Consider the following 21,336-nt stretch of genomic DNA (forward strand, 5'->3'; position numbering starts at 1 on the left):
TTTTACAGTTATTACTTTACACATACCTACTCCCAGCTGCAGACTGGTAAGGATGTATTTTATAAACCATGGTGGATCTGAAATCCTACAACCGCTTCATTTACTATGTACCAATAATTTTTATAAGCCTCTTCTTCATTTGCCAAGCAGAATGTTAAATCCTTGTGATTGCGTAAACTGATAGCTGATATGAAATGGCTGAACTATTACTAGAAGCTTTATATAGGTAAAATACTTAATAGCTTATGACAGTTTTGCCAGAATTTTACTTTGTATGTTTCTAAGAAATATTTTATTATAAAGTAAGGTTTTAGAAATTGTGATGAATTTTCCTTGTCAATTCATTAAATTTGCCAGTTTTAACTAAGTTGCCTGTGTAAGAAAAAGTTAAACAAATAGAAGGTTTTTTCTGTGATTTGTTTTTTGTTTGATTCATTCTCCCCTGCCCTCTGACAATGTTACAAAGCAGGTCAGGTTCTTAAAATCTGTCGTATTTTCCTATGTTAGAAGCTTCTTTGCTTAGAAAGAATTTTTTTATGCATTCCTCATTTTAAGCAGGTAAATTTTAAAACAACATACTCAAAATAGATGTATGTCCTGGTTTGGCCTGGGATAGACTTAAACAATGACGTTTTTCAGCATTTTATGTCTCTCAGGGGTTTATGTTTTATATAAATGGTATGCCAGACAGAAAGTGAATTGCATTCATTTTTTAGCTTAAATCTAGTCCTGAAAGGAGGTTGTAGCAAGCTGGGGTTGGGCTCTGCTCTCAGGCAACAAGTGACCGGACAAGAGGAAGTGGCCTTAAGCTGCACCAGGAGCGGTTCAGGTTGGACATCAGGAAGAATTTCTTCACTTGAAAGGGTGGTTAAGCGTTGCAATGGGCTGCCCAGGAGGTAGTCGAGTCATCATTCCTGGAAATGTTCAAGGAATGACTGGACGTGGCACTCAGTACTGTGGTTTAGTTGACAAGGTCTGGTCTCCATGATCTTGGAGGTCTTTTCCAACCTAAATGATTTTATGTTGGGTGCAGAAAGGAACACTGATCATGGCTCCAATATTAAGATACTATAAATTGAGAGTTAAGGATATACAAGATTAAACCTTTAAGAATTTTGTTACAAGGTTTCACGGATTCCTTTTATTTTTTGTTAGTTGTGGAATTTTTTCATTCACATAAAAGATATGGAAAATAACTATTTTCTTTTTTTTCTTAGCGTCCGAAAGTGCTGCTTATTGTTGCGAAATCTAGTCAGAGTTTGTTTGGGTTTTTTTTTACCTTTCTGTGTTTATGGTTACATTACAGTTAATCTCTGGAATAATCAAATGAAGGCTTGTCAACATAACAAATTAGTTTACATGTTTTGTTTAAGTGCATAATTATAAAAACGATTTAGTGAAGTGCAAGTCTGATTATTTTTATTTTTTAAAAAATAATATGAATAATAATTACAGTTTCATAGACTACATCTTTTTTAACATCTCTGTGGGGAAAAAAAAATCTACCAAAAAGGTATTTTATATATGATAGGAAACCCCTAAAGTATAACTAAATAGGTGGGCAGTGGGGGGATAGGTGGGGTGAGGTTACAAACTTCTGAGTGGTTGCCTGAAGCTGTATAGTGTATTTATAGTCATGTCCTAATGTCTTTTACCAGCAGGTACAAAGGAATAGGTTTGTATATATATATATATATATTTGAGAAGATGTGAGTCAGAAAAATTTCTGGTGTCTATTTTCTGTAATAGGAAGAGAAATAAAATCATAAGACAAGTGTCTTTGGGTGTGTTTTTTATGTGGAACAGGTTACATCTGTTTTTCATTTGCACAAAAAAGAAGACATCTTAAAAATTAGCTACAAAAGTAATGGATTTTTTTTTTCCCCCATCACATGTTTTTTGACAGCATGAATCATAACATGAGGTCACAGTTTACATAGTAACCTACTTGCCTCTTAATAAACAAGACAAATCTACTTTTTACTGTTATTGGTGGTAAATTACCCACTTCTGCTAAGATGTGTATATCTAGGCATGTTCTTAAGTTGAAATGCTGTTTTTATTCAATCCAGGAAAGGTTGTTCTCTTTGCATTTAATGGCTGAGTGAGTCTACAGTTCCTGTGTATAACTGAGCCTGTATTTAACTGTTTTGTGTCCTGTACAAAGAAGTTGGTATGCCTTGTGGCTAAATGAAAGAAGCATACTATTCCAAGTGTTTATAGAAATCTTAATTTCTTCTTAATATTTTTTAAGACAAAAGAAAAAAAAAGGAAGAAAGCTTTTGAAGTAACCTGTAATTGAAATGCCAGAACTTTCTGGCAGAACTAAGGAACTGAGTATACATAATTACTGTGTGATGAGCCAGCATCTGCAGACAATGACTAAACAGTAGAATCAAGCATCTCTTAGTGTCAATTTTCATTTGTATGCCCTGGTCACCTCTGGGCTTCTATGGGGAAAAACATTCATGCACTCAAGTTACGAGGAACCTATATTGCCATTTAGATGAGTTCCTGATCAGTGTAGTCAGAATTAAGAGGACTGTAGGAAGCATCAGGGGAACATACTTGCTTCAGACAAGTAAATCTGTCTAAGTTTTACCTGTCTTTGGGATAATACCTTATTTTAGCTGTGGGTTGTTTTTTTTTTACACTTAGTCTAAAAGTACATAAGAGCAAAATAGTTTAGTCTCCAAGTGATTGCAGGACACCTAATATAATAGAATCCCAGTGTTCACTGGAGTCCTTCTAGCCCTACTGTCATAGAAATTGCACTTTTACATAGATGTAAACTTGACTCAAACTTACATTACAAATTTAAAAGCTGTATTGCTGTATTCCTACTTTAAGCATTATTGTTTATGTATTTTCTTCTAACGTGGAGAAAAATATTAGAATCTGTATTTTGGTTTTATTTCAAATTCAGCTTTTAAATTCTGCAGAATCATGGTTTTAATAATGCTTTTAAACTGTCTTTAAAAGTGTCCTAGAGACCTAAAGTTTCAGAAGGGAAGCCTGAAACTAAAAGATTGCGAAGTAATATAGAGCTGACCAACATGATTTGGCTTGCAACTATATGTGGAAATGTTGATTTTATTGATTGCAAAGGTCATAAAATTGCGTTCTTAGGAAAGAGAGAAATAACTTTTGTCAGCTTGTCAAATCTTAGACTATTCTGTTTTCTGTCTCATCCAACTCACTTTTAATGTCAAAAATAGTTCCACTGAAAATGTGTATTTGTGTAATTTGCATAAAGCTACCCTAACAAAAAAGAAAATGCAAACCAGCTTTGTTTAAACTTGGCAAAAATTATGTAGGTATCTTTTTTTGCTACAAAAAGTGACATGAATGTTATAAGTCTTAGTTTTACTCAATTCAGGACAGTGGTAAACTGTATCTTTGGTAAAGCTGTGGTTTGTGCATGAAGCAAGCAGAGCCTGTTGTGAAAAATAACTATATTGATGGTTGGCTATCTTAGCCAACTTTGCTCGTTGTAAAGGTATTTAGCAATGCCTTCCCACAGCATGCATTTCAAAAAAAAAAGATTGCTTCACTCTGTTCCATAAGGTAGTCTTATGTCTGCCTGTTGTAGGAGAATTAATTATTTTTCATAGGATAGTGCACTTCACCTGGAAGCAGTTGTGCTTGAATCATTAGTCCTCATTTATTAGCTGAGTGGTTCCCGTTTCTGTTGTAATGTGGCATGTTTTTTTCCTCTTTGGGCCTCTTAGAGGTTTAACTAATACTTATAACATAGTGGCAGAAAGGTCATTAAAACTGATTTTGTCTGTACTTTGGAGGGACAGGCTTTTATAGCTCACCTTCATTCAGCTTCATTGCCATTAAGGGGAGGAATGAATCACTCCTTTGATTTCAAACTTTATTTTTAATATCTCTTTTATTAAAAAGGTTTTTATCTTGTTTGTAAGACCCTGGGGAGGAAGGAAAAATTGTAAGAGAATTAATGCTGCATTTTAGAATGGGTGATTTTCTTAACTCTTCGGTACTGTACACAATCTTCTGTTGTGTGTTTCTGTTGCATTTGATTGCAAAGCACGGCTGTTTGGCCTGTATAATGAGACTATTTGTGTGATACAGCAGGAAAATAAAGAGAAGTGAATTAAATGTTGTACAGCAATAATTTACATAGTGTTTCATATCTTCTATGTAATTCATTCAAACACCACAATCAAGACAAGTCTATTTTCATAATTTTTCCTTCTAGGATGAACTGGGGTTCATCTGTTAAGTGCTAATTTTCAGTAATTTGCTCTGCTGTGTTTAGTTTGATTTCCAAAGACCGATATATTCAACCTATCTTCATTCCCTGGTATTGTCTGAAACCTACTTTATGATAGCAAATTTGAAAGAGAATTCCATGAGGATATTTGGCTGGAAAACATATGTTTGTGTGATGGTGTAGTGTCCACTCAGCAAGAAATTCATGCAAAGGGGAGTCTTCTCATTTATCTAGAGAGAAAGACTCTCTAGAGCCTACAGTGGATTAAAGAAGATGCAACACTGGGAAGCTGAGCTCAAAACATTTGCAGAACAGATTATTTTTTTGTATTTGAATAAATACATAAGCTAGTGGCTTTCTACCATATTTTTTGTATCAAAGAAAACTTTATGTCAGCGAAGCTTACTCACTTGCATATGTAAATGTAAGAAAAGCAGGTTGATTTTGTTGTAGTTGTTCAGACAAGCAGGCTTCCGCTCTGCTTATGTTTCACAACTACTGTTTACTAACATTCATTTAAATTTGTACATTACAGTAAAATCTAGCAGGTTTAATGCTTTTTTAAAATCGTGTTCAATGATTAATCTGATTTTCTATCTTGTTTTCTTTCTGTCAGTTTTGGAGTACAGTCCTTACAATTGTGCGCAGTTGGTACGAGAGTTTTTAGCTAATCAAAGGTGGATAAATTAAGATAGAGGTCTAGTATAGTGGTATAGAGGAGATGGTTGCAGATGTCCTCTATAGCCCATTCAAGTCATTCAACACACATTTTTAGTGCTATATTACCTGCATTCCAATACAACTGCCAGTGCTCGAATATTACACATTCTTGAATTGATTAGTATTTATTAAATTACAGAAATAATAGTTGTATAAAATATATAATTTCTGAAATGATCCACCAATTCACTTTCCTTTAACCGTCTCCATTCTTTAAACAGAATTGACAAGCCAGTAGATGAAAATTTGCAAAATATCACTGACCCACAAGTGAAGTTTAAGATTCTGATCTAGAGTTTACTGAGGCCAAAGGAAATACTCCTCTGGGTATGGGCTTCTAGTTGGATTAAGTGATCATATGCATTTTATCTATATGATGAAATAGGCTTAACTTTTGAAAGGATCAAGAATTATGTTGCCTTATGTAAAAAACTCAAGAATTCTAGCACATGAATCTGTTTTGCTTGAAGAAAGTTACAAATATTTTATTTAAGGCCTGGTTTTTTCTCTTTCCATTGTATTATTAAGGCAGCCAATGAACATATATTTAACAAACTGTAAAATTCTCAATTGGATGAAGTAAAAACCTAAGATTGTTTTTTTCATAGTGTTGTATTGGATAATATGTCAAGAGTAAAATTTGGGGAAGGGCTTTTGCATTTTAATAGTTGTATGTATATCAAGAAACTCCATAGGAAAACAAATTTTCATTACGTTATCTTTGTTACTGTGGAAATTAGGATTGGAGATATTTTTTGTGTAACCTACATGTAGGAAGTGTCTGGGGTTTTGGTCTAAAGTATGCTTTATTGATTTGCAGAAATTGGTTTTATGTTAGGTCTGGGTTAAATTTTTTTTTTTTCTTTAATAGTGAGTAATCTCTTCAGAAATACAGTGTAGTTAGGATACTCAAAAATGAGAATTTATAAGTTTATGACCATATATAAATGTCTTTTTATATACAAAGATGCAGCAAAGATGCAGTGGTTGAAAGAATTCTGTTTCATTGTTTGCATTCCTTGAGAGGTAGTGTCCATATATAAACACACAATTCAGCTTGTAGCTGTGCCAGTAATTTTTCCAAGTCTGTACCTCCAAATATTGAAAAAAAAAAAAATTGAAATTGCTAGTCATTGTCAACTTGAGTCTTATTTTTTTTACTGGTACATAATAGTTATTTAAAGTAAGCAAATATTTCTCTTCTAGCTATTGCATCAGTAAATGACCCAGGAAATTACACTTCACTTTCTGATTTGTCTTCCTATTACAGGCGAGCTCAAATCTCTTGCTTCCTGCGCCATCATCACTGTCACCACACTCCAAGCTAAGACTGCCAGGAACTCTCAGCACTCCACTGAATCCTCTGTATTCTTTCACTACTGAAAGTGGTAGGTTTCTTTATTTCTTCACTCTTTGTAGGGAATGGGTAATAACTTTACGAGGATGTTTTTTCTGCCTTTTTAAATTTTGTTGTGCAGCTCTTTCAGGAAGTGTCCTGGTTTTGTTATATGTGATATTGTTTATAAAGTGCAGTGTGATACAGTCCAATACTGATGCGTGTTCCCTTGTAATGCTTTTTTTTTCCTTAAACCGTACACTTATTTCATTGTGATATCAGCTCCTAAAAGACTATGAGACTACCAGAGTGTCTTCATTTAATATTTTAGTAATATTTTAATGCTTACTAAATGATCTTAAATATGGACACTCAAAAATAATAGAATTTAAAAGCATATATACTTATATAAGAACCATAGCTCTTGGTAGTTCATTTGCAGTTGTATTTAATTACTTTTAGGGGATTTTTCTTCTAAAGACATTTTTGTATTGAAAGAATTTGAGAAAAAGGCAAGTAGTGCAAATATGCACATTTGTGATGCTTACTTTGCTAATAATATCTGTTTCATTGCTAGTCACAGTATTTAATAATAAAATTTATGATTTCATGTCTTTCTCTTTTTTTTGGGCACTTGTAAAATAAGACAGAAAATTGGTACCTTAATTTTGAAGTGTTTTTGTTTTGTATCCTTGAGAAGGGTAAAAAGAATTCCAGGGGGAGGGTGGAATATATAATGAACTAAAAACAAGTAATAGAGATTTAAAATTTAGATAGTAAAGATAGGAATAATCTCTATAATTATATAGAATTATATCCTAAAGGCAGGCAATTTTTTTTGCAAATCAAGTTATGATTACTTTTTCTGAGCAGCCAGAGAAAGGGTCCTTAGCATGGTCTAAGAGACTGACCACTAGTCTCAAAATTACTCTTAGTCACTATTTCACAATGCAAATGGCCGTACACCAATTAACTTCTGTGTTTCCATTTTCTACCTTAACAAAAGAGCTTAGAGCCTAATACTATTCATCTTTTGCTCAACAGATGCATGTTATTTCCAGAGTGTGTAAATCTTACAGAAACTGTAGAATATGTATTCTGTCTTACATACTGTGAATATTTAAAATAGGTGGACTAACCCTTCAAAGAACATTAACACATACTTCAAGTTGTTCTAAATGGCTATTCCTAATATTGCTCAAACTGAGTAATTCTGTTTTCTTGAATTTTACTTTATGCAGAAGCACAGCTAAATGTGTTGATGGAGACTTCCTAAATAGCATGAGCAAATATAGATGTTTTATATGTTATAGCTGTTCACATATGCTCCCACTGTAGTTGTGTCCAAAACTGACTAATACTTCAAGATGATCCACTGGTACAGAATAATATTTACACAAGGAAAGTATAGTAAAAAGAAAGTAAAAAAGGAAATATAGTAAAGAAGAAGCCACGAGAACATCAAGATTTTTAAGCTAAGACAACCATAAAAATACTAGTGGGTCAAAATTGAAATAGACTTTTCTGTAAGAAAATATTTTAAAATTGTAAATTACTTCTTGTCATTTTGGGGGCCTCCAAGTTGTTCTACTGTGGTAGAGTTGTTTTCAAACATGTGAGGAAGATTTACTCATCTCTTTCATCTTTCCCCATTGGTTATAAACTATAAGGTAAGTGCTTGTGTTCATAGCTCCTAACTGCCAGTTAAATTTTGCTTTTGAATAATAGAAAATCTGGACTTAAACAGATTTATTAATTAGGGATTGTGCTGGAAGGACAGAACTTTTCTTTCCTGTATTGATTTTATATACACAATATATATACTTTTTATACTTACTGGGATATTGCATTTTTTAACAGTTGCCTGTACTAGAGATCCTTCATTTTTGTCCAGCAGATGGTTACATATTCCCGAGGGTTATGTTGACGGTTCAGTCCTGTCACCTTTTGCTGTATATTTAGTGCTTTTTAAAGCAAAATGCAGAATTCCCCTTTGTATGTGTAAGCCTCTCTTAGCAATGTTTCTCACTGTGTAACTGGTGTGAGTGCTTTAGTAATTTGGTAAGGTGGTAGCTGATGTCTTATAATATGGACAGTGCAGCCTCAATATATGCAACCCTTTCTTTTTAAGACAGTTTAATTGTCTAGGTCTTGTGTTAGGTAGAAAACAGTGGGGAAACGGTGAAGCCATCTTTGTGATTTATGGACACTAGCAGTAATACAGAAGATCTTCCCTGACTTTTAAATCTTTTTGTGTCCAGATACATTTGCAGAATTAGCTGTATGTGCAATATTCACTACTATTTCTTTTAAATGTCTCTTCGTTTTGACAAATAGGTTCTGTAAACTCTCAAGCATACGGTGTGTTTTGGCTTTTCTTCAGGTGCATACTTTCACTGGTTTATAGGCTTTTATGAAGACCCAGTCCTTGTTCTGCTGTTTACCTTCCCCATTTTCTTCAAGATCACTTATCTCAAGGATGCTGAGACAGAGGACCGCCTTTGTTTCCAACTAAATTGAATAATTTAGTTATTTAGTCAATTTATTTATTTAGTTAATTGCTCTAAATTGAATAATTCATTGTTTAATCATCTAATAGAGAGCTTCAGCATCTTTCTCAAGGACAGAATATTTTTTATGTGAGATGAGTTGAGACAAGATCATTGACCATGTAGCCTAACCCTCCTGATCAAAGCAGATTCACCTAGAATTCAGGACTATGTCCATTTGGGTTTGTAATAGTTCTAAGGAAGAAAACTCCAAAACATCTCTGGAGATCCTATTACAATGTTTGACTGTTCTCACAGTAAAGGGTTTTTTATTATCTTTAAATGATATTTTGTGTATTTCAGTCTGCATTGGTGCATGGGATTATTCCTCCCCTAGTGCAGTACTTTGCATTTCCCCTTGTTCAACTTCAAGAGGTTGTTGTTGGCCCATTTGTGCAGCCCGTCAAGGTGCCTCTGAATGGGAGTGTGTCCTTCTGCCGTATCAGCCCCTCCTCCCAATTTTTCATCATATGCAAATTTGCTGAGTGTGTACTCAGTCCCATCATACAGGTCATTAATGGAGAAGTTAAAGTGTGGACATCGGTATCAACCGCTGGAGTGCACCACTGGAGACTGGTCTCCAGTTACATTTCACGAGAGTGATTACAAACTTCTGATCTCTTCAGCTCAGCCAGCTTTCAGTCTGCTGCACTGTCTGTTTACACAGTCCATACTTGAGATGTTTGTGGGAGTGTTGTGGGGGACAGTGTTGAAAGTCTTGCTAAATTCAAGGTTAACAACATCTGCTGCTTTCCCATTGATGCTAGAGAGTGCTGTGCAAGAGGTAAGGTTTTGTCAAGAGTATGGCTAGAATTTCTAGAAAAAAAGTAATGAATTTTGTCAAATAGTAGTGAGTAAAGTAGGAACCACAAAGCAAATACAAGACATGGATGAACTTATTTATATGTGTTATGTTTAAACATTTCATTAGAGAGATTTCATAAGCTTTAACAAAATAAATTTAAATTTAAGAAAATGTATGTTTTGTTGCTTCCTCTCAGAAATATTATGTTAAATTTGAGAGGAAGGCATGGAACTTAGGTTTTCTTACTGTCCATTGTGATAGGCTGTCAGATGAAATTTGTCATTGAGACTTTGACTCATTTTACCATATCAGGGTAAGTTTTATGTCTGCCTCAGTAAAGCTGCAACTGTGCTGATAGCTATTTCAATAATTTGAAAAGTTTACTAGATGTTTGTCTTTGGAGAAGGTCAGTTTTATATTTGTAATTTAGCTTCACAAAGTCTTATGGCTGGTCCTGTTTTTCATTCTACTTAAATTTCTCTTGTTTTATGTGTAGCAGAATTACTTTATTCTTTCTTGATTATTGTTTAGCACTCTTTAAGGAGTCTATCCCTGAAGGTATGTAAAATTTAAGCTTGCTGAACTTCTTTTCTTCTTTCTTTCATTTTCTTTTTTTTTTCTTGGTCATAAAATTTAAGACCTGTCTTTGATAGTCAGAATTGAGCTTTTGCCTTCCTTTTGCTGCATGGTTCTATCATATCCATCCTGTAGTGTTATTCTGCAACACTGCACTATAGCATTATGCAGGGCTTTGTCTTAGATATTCCTATCTTTTCCTCGTACCTTCTTCCAGGATAACACATTTCCTAGTTGTTATTTTTCAGATAAATAAGGGAGTAGCAAAAGCTCCAGATTTCAATTACCCATTCTCTGACAGACATCAAAATCCCATATGGTCTTGTTTGCCTTTCCTCCTTAAGACTGTGAGCATCTTTGCACAGTGAAATCACTTTCCTATGAGGCAGTTTTGCAGGTCCATGGCATGCCATGAAAGAAATGGCCAGTGTTTTTAGGCTTTATTCAACAGTGACTCTTCAGTAACTCCCACTATATTCAAGACATGCTTCCTAAAACAAGTTTGAGATCTCAAGTTAGCAGTGACCCTAATTGTTAGTTATGTGGGAGCTTGAAGCTCGACTATAAATACTGCACAGATCTTTTCACTAAAATTTTGACTTCAATACAACCAGTTAATTAAACTTGCTCTTAAAAATTAATTACGTTATGCGCTAATAACGTGATGGTTCTTGTATCTTTAAAGAAAATCTCAAAAACAAAAACACAACACTTTGGCAGGGTTGAGAACAATTAGAAGGTTTCTCTCCATTAACACAACTGACAGTCAAAGGTGTTTTCCACCTACATAAAGTGAAAGCTTCAAAGCACTCTTTCTCACTCTCTGAAGATATTAGCAAAACTGACTTTGCATTTAAGTCCTCCGTTATATTTGATAGACTATTTAAAACTTCTTTTTTCAGTCTCAAAGAGTGAAAAATAGATTTCTACATCAAAGATATAAAGAATATTTATGCATCAATTAAATGTTCTTAAAATACTGTTTTTATTCTCGGAGGGGTGTTAGAATCAGAAAAGGGTACATCAAGTAGCAAAATTCACATTTTTGCAGAGATACTGCAGAAACACTATCAAAAGTTGCATTCTCATGCTTCTGTTACTGGCATCCAGTCCATGCAGGCAAATTGAATGGCACACAGATCACTGAATACATAATTTTTTTTTTTATTCTAGCATATTACTGTAAATACTGTCTTTTATCAAACTTTAACATAGGGGTGAAATCTCTTCCTATTCACTTTTCAAGAGAAATATCTTGATTGTGTGTAAAACATGTCTTGCCAAGAATATAAGCATTAGAAAAAAAATTCAATTTCGTTTTGAAAGAATCAGGATATATCTGTTCCCTGTTAAACTGTAATGTGTGCTGCCTCATTAGCTCACCAACAGCTTCATTTAGATTTGCCGTGATGGTGAACGCAATTAAGCCTGCAGGGCAGCACAGATCAGAGCTATGGAAATGATGTAGCAATTTGCCACGTCTAAGTAGCATTGAGATTTTTCTTTTTAGCCCCACATCTTCTTAAAATTGGGGCAGGCGCATGTTGTGGTGAAGAGTAGCAAATACATACCTAAAAGTGGTTCAGAATCCACACTATTAGTTCAAAGTGGTTTGAGTGTAATACAAGCTGCTAAGAGGAATAGGTAATGATGGAAACTAATTTTCCTTTATTTTATATTTTCTCAATTCCATTGGCATTGGTGAGTCTGCTGGGCTTTTTTGTGATATTGATTAAACAAATAATGAAGTGATACTATGAGGCCTGTGCAAAAGGATTGTAGTAGTCTTTTCCCTAGTGGCCTGATACATTTATCTTTTCCATTTTTTCTTATGACTATGGAGGGAGAAATGCAAGTTTCCTGTTCACTGAGGGATAGTCATAATGGCCTCAGGATGATCAGGCAATCCAGTGAGGGAAGTATCTTTGCTTAGTAGTCTTCTACCAATCGTTTTTAAGTCTAGAACTGGATAGAAATACAGAACAATATTAGTATATCCTATAGAGGTGCTGTCAACATAGGAAGTCATACATAAGAATAAATGCTTGCAGGGTGGTTGGCTTCCTGCAAGCTACAGTCTGCTCCTAGTAGATTATGTCATGTGTTTGAAAAGGGTGCCCAATACTTGTCTCTTACTCCTCAGTTATTTTTCTATATTTTTGTGCAGTACGTATTTGAAGAACTGATCCTGCCTGACACATTTTTCAGAAATTTAAACTTTAAAAAATTTGTGAGATAATTCTTCTAATATTTTTATGGGGATGGATTTTTTTTTACGTGTGGCCTTTTCATTTAATTATTCTAATGGGACAGTAGTGCCAAAAAGTAGAAAATTTTACCTATTATTTTCTTTTGCATTCCTAAATGTAGAAATGTGAATTGCTTTCTGTTATTATAACAAGTATTGAATTGCTACTTGGCAGAATTCTCACATTTTCTGTATTTTGTAGGACATAACTTCTTCTAACACTGTGGTTGGATCAAGTACCTATATTTTCATTCTTTTGGAAACTGATTTACTGAAACACCCCCACCACCCCATGCCCTGGATAACAATAATGTTTTAAAACTCTTAGGAGAAAGTGCAGAATACTAACACTTTTTAAGTGAGTAAACTTGACTTATTTTAGTCCCTAGTTTTTTGAGTGTATTATTCTGTTCTGGTTTTTTTTTTTCCTCCTATTAACCAAAGATAAAAATATCTTTACAGTCATTACAAGGCTTTGTTTTAACTAAAAAGCACTGCATAGTCACAGAGAATTTATTATAATGATTAAGTTTTAGATCTAATATAGAAGATTTTCTCTTTATTTTTAAAAAAATGGTAAGAGAACTCAGTAGAGCGAAATTACCAGCTCAACACCACAGATCAGCTCTCAACAAGTGTCAACTGATGTAACTACACTGAAGTTAGGTACAAGTATTTTTACCATAAGCAGAAGAGCATTAAGTCTAAAGTGCTTTTTTTATATGTCTGTATGTTAATTTGAATCGGAATGTGATCATTCATTTTAAGATAGTCATATCTCTCACTTTGACTTTGACTTAGGGTAAAAGTATAAGAGAGAAGGGAGAAAGAAAATAAAACTTTTTTTGTTATTATTTGCTTACAGCACAATGGAAGAACTGAAAAATACAACTTACAAATATTTTTCTCAAAGTTAATTTTCTTCTAAAACAAAAAAAACATCTATCACAAGATTTTTTTGATAATTTTTTTGTACCTGGTTCTTTTGGAAGTTATTTTGCTGTACCATTTACATTTTGAAGTAGCTGTGTCTTAGTTTCCTCAATGCAAATAGGTTACAAAGGCTCATGATGTTCCAGCTTGCAGCTGACTTCGGCAGCAAATAAAAATTAAAGAGTACAACGACACACCTGTGCCCTTGTCATGGCTTACAGGCATCTCAGGCAATTCTGCAAGGGAAAGAACTTCCTCAGAGCTCTTTGACCCTGCTGTCCTGCCCACATCACTGGACAACATCAGAGTTTTGGCTTAAGGCACAAATACAGGACGTTGTTTTAAGGTGGAAGAGCTGAATGTTTATGTTTATAAAATGAATAGTAAAAATTATTTTTTGCTTTGAAAACATAAGTTGTGTAAATAAATACATCTAACCACAAAAATGTTCCAACAGAGTAGTAAAGGCACAGGGACATATCCATTAACAATAATGACAGTCTACTATTCTAAAGGGTTGCTTATCCAGTTTCTTCTGTCTGATTGATAAGATGTTATAAATGTCAGAAGAGTTTGTATTTTCTAGTTAAACTTGCTAGAATTGTTTATACTGAGATCAAAGATACACATGTTCCTTTATTAGATGTTCATGTTTCTTCTTTTTCATGTTTCTTCTAGGCAAGTTAATTAAAATATTTCACTAAAAATTACACTAAATACAGAGCACAATAACAGCAATCTTTGAAGATTCCAAAAACTTTATCAGAAGAACACCATTTATATTTACTTGAAATTGGTGTATGTTAGGGTAATTACTGCTGAGCCTTCAGGCTAAAGGAAGTACTCTCAGCCAAATTATACAAGGGTGTGGATTAAATGAAGCATTACTCTCTGTTTGGCAGCAATGGATATAGATTGCAAAATCAGGGTGTGACGTAGTACTGTGGAAAGTCTCTGCCAAAAGTGATTTGGCCTAAGTGTGCCCTTACTTTCTCAATTATGTGGATCCTAAAACAACTGAATCTAATTAATTCCTAAGTAGAGAGGTCCTGTTAACTGTTTTCACTCTGAACTTGTCTGTAATTTTGAGCTACTGAGCCATGAGACAACATACTTAAAAGCAATTTTAGCTGGTTGCAGAGGTGGAAACAGTCCTTTTGCCAAGGACTGTGCAGTAAAGTATCAGTTCTCTTGTCCAGCAGAAAACCCAGATCAGCAAGAATGCTGTCTGTACAGCAATAAGCATTAGTGAATAAGATGAGGAAATTGATCCCTCCTTGTAGTGCTTCAATCCTTCTTTTTATGTCATTTCCAGAGGAGCTGGGAGGTGCAAAAAACCCAGTAGCAGCCATGGTGCACAGGAGGGAGAGGTCTCCATCTCCCAAGAAGAGACCTAGGTACTTTGACTTCAATACTGGTTTTGACAAGTTAACAGAACCCAAGTACACTAAAAAAAAAAAAGAATCCAGGTTTTAAACAAACATTATCCATCCCATTTTGGTGTACATGCAAACTTTTTCAAGTGTTTTAAAAAGCCTTTGCTAATTTTGTTAATTGATTTTTATGTGTGAAACAACTCAGCTTTCATGGATTCATATGCAACTTGTTATCCTTGTTGGTGAAGCACCAATTTCAGTGAGAGCAAGCTTCCCTCGCAATTCATTCTACTAATATAACACCTTTTAAGTAAATTTTGGGCGTGTGTGGTGTACATAATGCTCCGCAATAGTCTGTGGTACCAATGTAGTCTGATCGTTGTAGTTTGATACTGATCATGTTGGTTCTGTAGAAACTAATGATAGAGGATGGTGGCTTGGGAAAGCATTAAGAAAGCAGAAGGCACATACAGAGAAGTGAAGGCCTCTATGGGTTTGTAAGTTAGACGTTGCTGTTGTCACACCACCTAGTAGCTTGAAGTTATTTACAGAGCTGGCCTAAATGTGCTGCCTTGATCCAGATGAAATGAGAGCTTCACAGTGAGCTTTCTTGCTCACTGGAGGTTGTAAGGAAAAGTGACTCATTGCTTGTTGGCTTCAAATGGCATGTTAGAATTCTTTTGAAACTCTACTTCTGAAAACTTGTATTTGGGAGTTTTCTGCAACCTTAAGGCACACAGTGAAGGAACAGATTGCAGAGGTTCCTTTCTCATGTTTTCCCCTCACAATTAGGGCTCAGTTTCTTCAGTTTTTACTTCCTCGGCCAGAGAAGAAAGATTGAAGTGACAAACAGGCAAATTCAAAAAACCTCTTTGGAGTCTCCCATGCTCACTTGACCCCAGGCTTTGTTGTGGCATACCAGACAGTCTTTTGGCAGAAGACTCTGTATATATATGCGGCTGTATAACAGATAATATTTGAAACTCTATATCTCATCTAAAGATTGATTCCATCATACTGCATCCCCATATGCATCACATCCGCTTTTCCTATCCTCTGCTCCAGCTGTAGACTAGCTGCTAGTGCCTCATTGATCAGGTTTTTTTACAGAGTAACTGAAGGGTGTTGCAGCGGCATATGTTGATACAGGTCTTTCTGGAATCCATTCAGAGCCTGACTGGTCAAATGAAGCAGACTGCTGCAGTTAATAAGCCAAATAATAAAATACAGAAATTTACAGCTTCCTTCAAAAGATATACTGAGCATATTTTGCTGTGATAAATTACCTAGTAGCAGAAAATGTGTTGAGAATTCGGTCACCAAACTTCAGGTTGTCACTATGCACCTGTAGAGCATGAGAAACAATTCCTCTAACCTCTTTTTTTTTTTTTTCCTAGCAGTGGCTGTAACTCTAAGATTCGCTTTGTAAGATTTTCAGGTGAAGACTCTAAATAGGCTGTTATCGTACTCCTTGCTTCTTTGAATTTTTATTATGGATAATCACATTTAATCAGAGCTCACCTCTCTACTAAAAAAGGATGATCCTGTCTTGAAATAGATTTTTTTGAGACTTTATCAATTTAGAGGAGGTTAGGTGTGTCACCTCCTCTACTTGTTCGGGAGAATGTTGTAGCAGAGTTCTGCATGTTGCTAGTTGAAACACTTCTCTTGTGAGCCAGGTACTAGCTAAAACCAAGTTAGTATTTATCTCCTACAAGGACTCCAAGCGCATTCTTGGAATTTTTCATTTTAGAAATAGTTAAAAACACAAATTCTGAATATGTATCTAGATTAATTGTTGGTAACTTTGTGTCCAGCAGTTCAGTCTACCGTAGTGTATCTTTTGCCCAACTATATTTCCCTCAGATTTGGCTACTTCTGCATAAAAAGCAGCACCAAGAGAGGAAAGGCTATTGTTCTATTGTCATTTGCAGAATCTGGAGTCCAGTGCCTACTTAATGTACATCTATAATATACCACATCGTGTGTACCTTGATAGCAGTATTTATTGGAAATTTGTTTTCCTTTTAGTAAAGAACATGAAGGAAATTTCCATCTTTTTTTTCTATTCACATGTGTAAAGGATCTTCAGCAGTTGAAACTGTGGTTTGAATTAAGAATCTTCCTGCAAATCAGCTTTTCTTACCAAAACAAATGATTTTCAGAGTAAGTTCCAGGAATCACTCAAAGAGAACAAGGTGTGTCCAGGGTTGTCTGTATCACCAGCTCTTGAGTTAATAATTGGCACATAAGTATGTGCAAAACCCATCTAGGAAGGCTTAGTGAACAAGGTTATTAAGACATAATCTTTGAGACTTCCAAAGTTAGAGTCTTACTAGATAATTTTTTGTGGGTTTCAGTTGTTTGGTCCTTTTGACGAAACAAATATTTGTAGCACTTGGCAATTAAGTCAGTTTTAAAGAAACTGAGATAACATTCACAATGTCTGATGTATAGAAAGGGGTGGTTATTTTCAGAATAAGTTTTGGAGAAGAATTCCCTTTCCTTGAATATTCAGACTTTAAGAATCCCCTTCCTCTTATTGATGATTGTGAGAACATTTTTTGCTTTCATGTGGATTTTGGGTTATTGGAGATGCTGTGTGAGTCAGTAGTGATTTTAGCTATTAATGGTAGTCAAACCAGAGAGGACTGGTTATATAATTAAGCTTATATGTTTAAGTACTGCAATTTCTAACAGTTTGGCACTACCTGTGTGATGATGTAGAAAAAGCTATTATGTTATTATATTAAGTACTTAATCAAATTGTTTTTCATGATACTATAGAAAATATTTAGTCAAATGGTATTTCTTTATTCATTCTGAATTTAATTTTCATTAATATTTTTTGTTTACACCTTTGGACCTGCTGTGCAAATAATCTTGCTTGCAAAATTTGTATAAAAACAAGATAAAAATTCACTGGATAGGACTGTAACTTCTACTGTCTGGCTTGACGCTGAGATACTGTAAAGTCTTTCTGTCTTCTAATACCAGCTGCAGTGATTTGTGTTGCTGTTTGAACCTTGGAGAGAAGTCTGTTCTCTCCAGGATATCCAGAATTTTAGAATTGTGGTCTTAGCCCAAAGCTTAGCACAGCCCTTCTTTATGAACCTGCCTGTCTTGATTCTCTTTCTTTTACCTCTCCTCAGATCAGGTACCGCTTTGTAAATGAAATGTAGTATTGCCTCTTAATTCCATTCTTTGCAAACAGTTTCCTTTCCATGCTTTTTTTTTTGTGCATCTTCCACCTAAGACCCAAGGAAAAATCTGTGTAGAAAAAATTGCTTTTCAGCTCTTTGCCAAGTGATAATTCAAGCTTTCTATCAGTAGTAGAAAGTGGCCTTTAATGGCAAAGTCATCTTTTTTTACTTTCAGCAAAGTAGCATTTGGTATCCACATATTTGTATAACCAGTGTAACTTCTGCTAGAGTAATTGCATAGTGGCTGAAGACTGAGAGTATAGAAGTGGTGATACTTTCTAAGAAGGCATTCTAAAAATCCACTGTTGTAAAAGCAGTAGCAGGTTGTTGGTGCATTCTAGAAAACTTCGCAGACCTTGTAGATGAAGGAAACTGAAAAATCATTATCATTGAAATCTGTACCCAACTGGAACTGCAATATGTTGCTTTAATGTCAGACTTAGCATTTCAGTATATTTTCCTCTGTAATAGATGATACCAATATTAGTCTCAAGCACTTTGTCATGTGTTATTCACAAGGAAGTATATTCAGATTTTATTACCAAAATTGCTACAGGCCATTATTTTATTTCCCTATACAATTGGAAACTAATTAGAAAGGACTTAGTTATTCATACATGTTCTAATCACTGATATGTAGAAAAACTCCTTCTTAGGGTAGTTTGTTCATAAATAATCTGAAAACTCAAAAGTGTGGATATGGAAAAATTCTCATGTGTAGGTTGGTTTCACCACACGTATTTTCATGAATTATATGACCAATCTAGTTTCTGAGCTACAAAATGGAAAATAAACTTAGGAATGTATTTTAAAGACATGGCCTTCTATTTCGGAAAGAAATGTGTCTGCTGTGAACTTTTTTCCTTACTCTTTTGATTTGATACCATATTAAAAATCTTATATAGTTGTTTCCTGACTTAGTGTCTGCCAGTGGTCTTAAATTTTTCAGGTTTAATAACGTATTAATTGTTCGGCAATTTCTTGGAATTTTCTGGTAGTATTTTGTCAAAATTAGTATTCAGTACTGGCTGAAAGTGCTAATGTAATAGAAAAAGTAGTAGTTATTCTGGTCATGATAAAGACCTGAAATATCAAGCTGAATCCAGCATATTTCATATGATGTTGCTGATACTATTTTTCCTTGAATGCAAGTATTAGGAAAATGTTACATAAGTTCTTCAAGCAATTACAAGATTTTAATTTTTTTTAGGGTTTTTTTTTTTTTCAGTTAAGACTTGATTTGACGTTGTGAGGCTTACTGGGTAATGTAGGAACTCAGTAGTTTATGCGGTAACTGGCTGTTTTTACTTAGCTGACAAGACTGCATTGCAAAAATATTAATGGCTGATTTTGAAAAGTATCTGTGCTGTTCTAAGCATATTTTCTTACAGCTTTCCATTTGTAGAACAGCAGACTAATTTAGTTTAAGTAACTGTGAATAACTAGCCATTACTGAATTTCTGTTGTGGGAGGAACCATGTGAAGTAAATTACTTTGTTTTCCTTCCTTGCATAATTTTCATTCTTTTTCTTTTATCTATGGGCAACTCTGTTTTTTTTAAAGACAGGAGTAGACTCTTGAGGTCAGTAGAGACTTGACTTTGATGGTTGCAGATAGAGTTAAATTCTATTTAAGTGTATTACATATAAATTAGCTGTATTAATAAATAAAATTTAACCCTACTACATATTTTTATGAGACAGATGAGCATAAATCCTGCATAAGAGCTCCATTTCCTCTGATTGAAGGAGGGAAAGTAAATGCAGAAGGAAAAAAAATTACTAAACCAAAAAGTGAAGGTTGCTACTTCAGTGTTGGGCATCCACAGCTCTAAGGGACTGCAGTTTCTGTATTTCATGATGTATTTTTTCATAGGGTAACACTGCAAGCTATATTTAATAAAATACAAAATAAGTTTGTTTTCAAATTTACTTTAGCTTGTTTGCTTTTAAGTAGTCCAGGGAAGCTTAGCAAAATTAATAATGACTTTCTCGGGATATCTGCAGCACTAGAAGAAAAATAATTCTTATTAATACAAAGTATGCGTCAGAGTCTGCATTTTCCTTACATCTTTTTTATCTGCTATCTAGAACGTGTAAATAATACTGCCAATCTGATTTAAGAATGCTGATGGTATCTGTGCAGGCTTATTGATGTTTGCTGTAGAATCATTTTCTGTTCTCTACATTGTAGAAAGAAACAACTGGATACTATAGTCTCTGCTTATTTTCAGTGGTATCTACTGCCATTGTGATGTAATGTTCGAAGTTGTCATAAATTAGCACATTCCTGATTAGCATGAATTCAATAAATGTTCTTTACTTCAAAAGAATGCTTGAGACATGTGCTACTACTTGCATTGTTTATATATGGTACTGTAGAAACTTAACATTTGCAAGAAAAATGTAAGATGATGGTTTGATAAGATTACTCAGAAATAATTAGGTGGGTGTGTAGGCTGCTAATGTATTTGATTTTAATCTCTAATTAAAAAGTTGGATTTTTTAATTGTTTTTGTGATGCAATAGTTTTTACTTCATTATGCTTTTTGTAAATAGGGGCCAAATTCTGCCTGTTCATTGTGCCTAAGTACAGATTAAATGTTTTCAAATGAAACTGTATTCTCCTCAAATCCAGTGACAATCTCCATAGTTCCTCCTGGAGAATTATTCTCAGAACAAATACTTGTTTGTGCCCTTGTACACCTTGAACCAGGAACGAAAATGATGGCTAAGCTTGAATGAATATCTCTATGCATTCTTTTGGCTGATGAGAGATATAATTATGTTGTGGGATCTGGCACTGCCAGAAGCATAGTGTTTTCATGTTAGTGCTGTCTAATTCTGAGGTCTCTTATATGAGGATTGGAATTAGTTGGTGTTACAGGAAAGGTATCTCTCTGTGGATCTCCAGGTGTGAATTTAAGCCTTGCTCTACTCCGCTGCTCCAGTAATCACCTCACTGTGCTGCAAGGACACACTACGTGGTCATTTGGGCTGGGGAATCAGAGACTGCCAGATGCAGTAACTTGACCTAACTGCATCCAGTCCTTGGATAAGGAAGTTACCAAGTTAAAGCACACTAGCTAGACCAGTTGTCTTTCTTCGTTTAGGACAACTGTGACTTATTTGAGAATGTAAGGTTCTCCTAATACCTGGAGTTGGGGCATCTACAGGAAAATCACATTCTCTGTGAAAGAAGCTGCAGCAATATATACGGAACTGCATGGTCCTGAATTCTCTCCCTAGAGTTACTTTACTAGATAACTGTTTTTAATACCAGTATTTAGTAAATGGTTAAAAAGGTAAATGTTGCTTACTTTTTTATTGAAAGCTTATCCTTCTGTGCAG

General features: G+C 34.6%; 1 protein-coding gene across 9 annotated transcripts in view; it reads left to right on the top strand.

Annotated features, from left to right (window-relative positions):
- Nucleotides 1-21,336, top strand: part of AHI1 (Abelson helper integration site 1) — a 93,921-nt gene that overhangs the window by 41,918 nt on the left and 30,667 nt on the right. For all 9 annotated transcript variants that reach the window (XM_018078256.2, XM_018078258.2, XM_018078261.2 and 6 more), the window contains one exon: nt 6,231-6,348. In XM_018078256.2, coding sequence (XP_017933745.1) covers nt 6,231-6,348 — 118 coding nt within the window. The remainder of the gene's footprint in view (nt 1-6,230; nt 6,349-21,336) is intronic.

This window comes from Manacus vitellinus, unplaced genomic scaffold (genome assembly GCF_001715985.3).
Source record: "Manacus vitellinus isolate BGI_N305 unplaced genomic scaffold, ASM171598v3 scaffold_4_pilon, whole genome shotgun sequence".
Classification (NCBI taxonomy): Eukaryota; Metazoa; Chordata; class Aves; order Passeriformes; family Pipridae; genus Manacus; species Manacus vitellinus.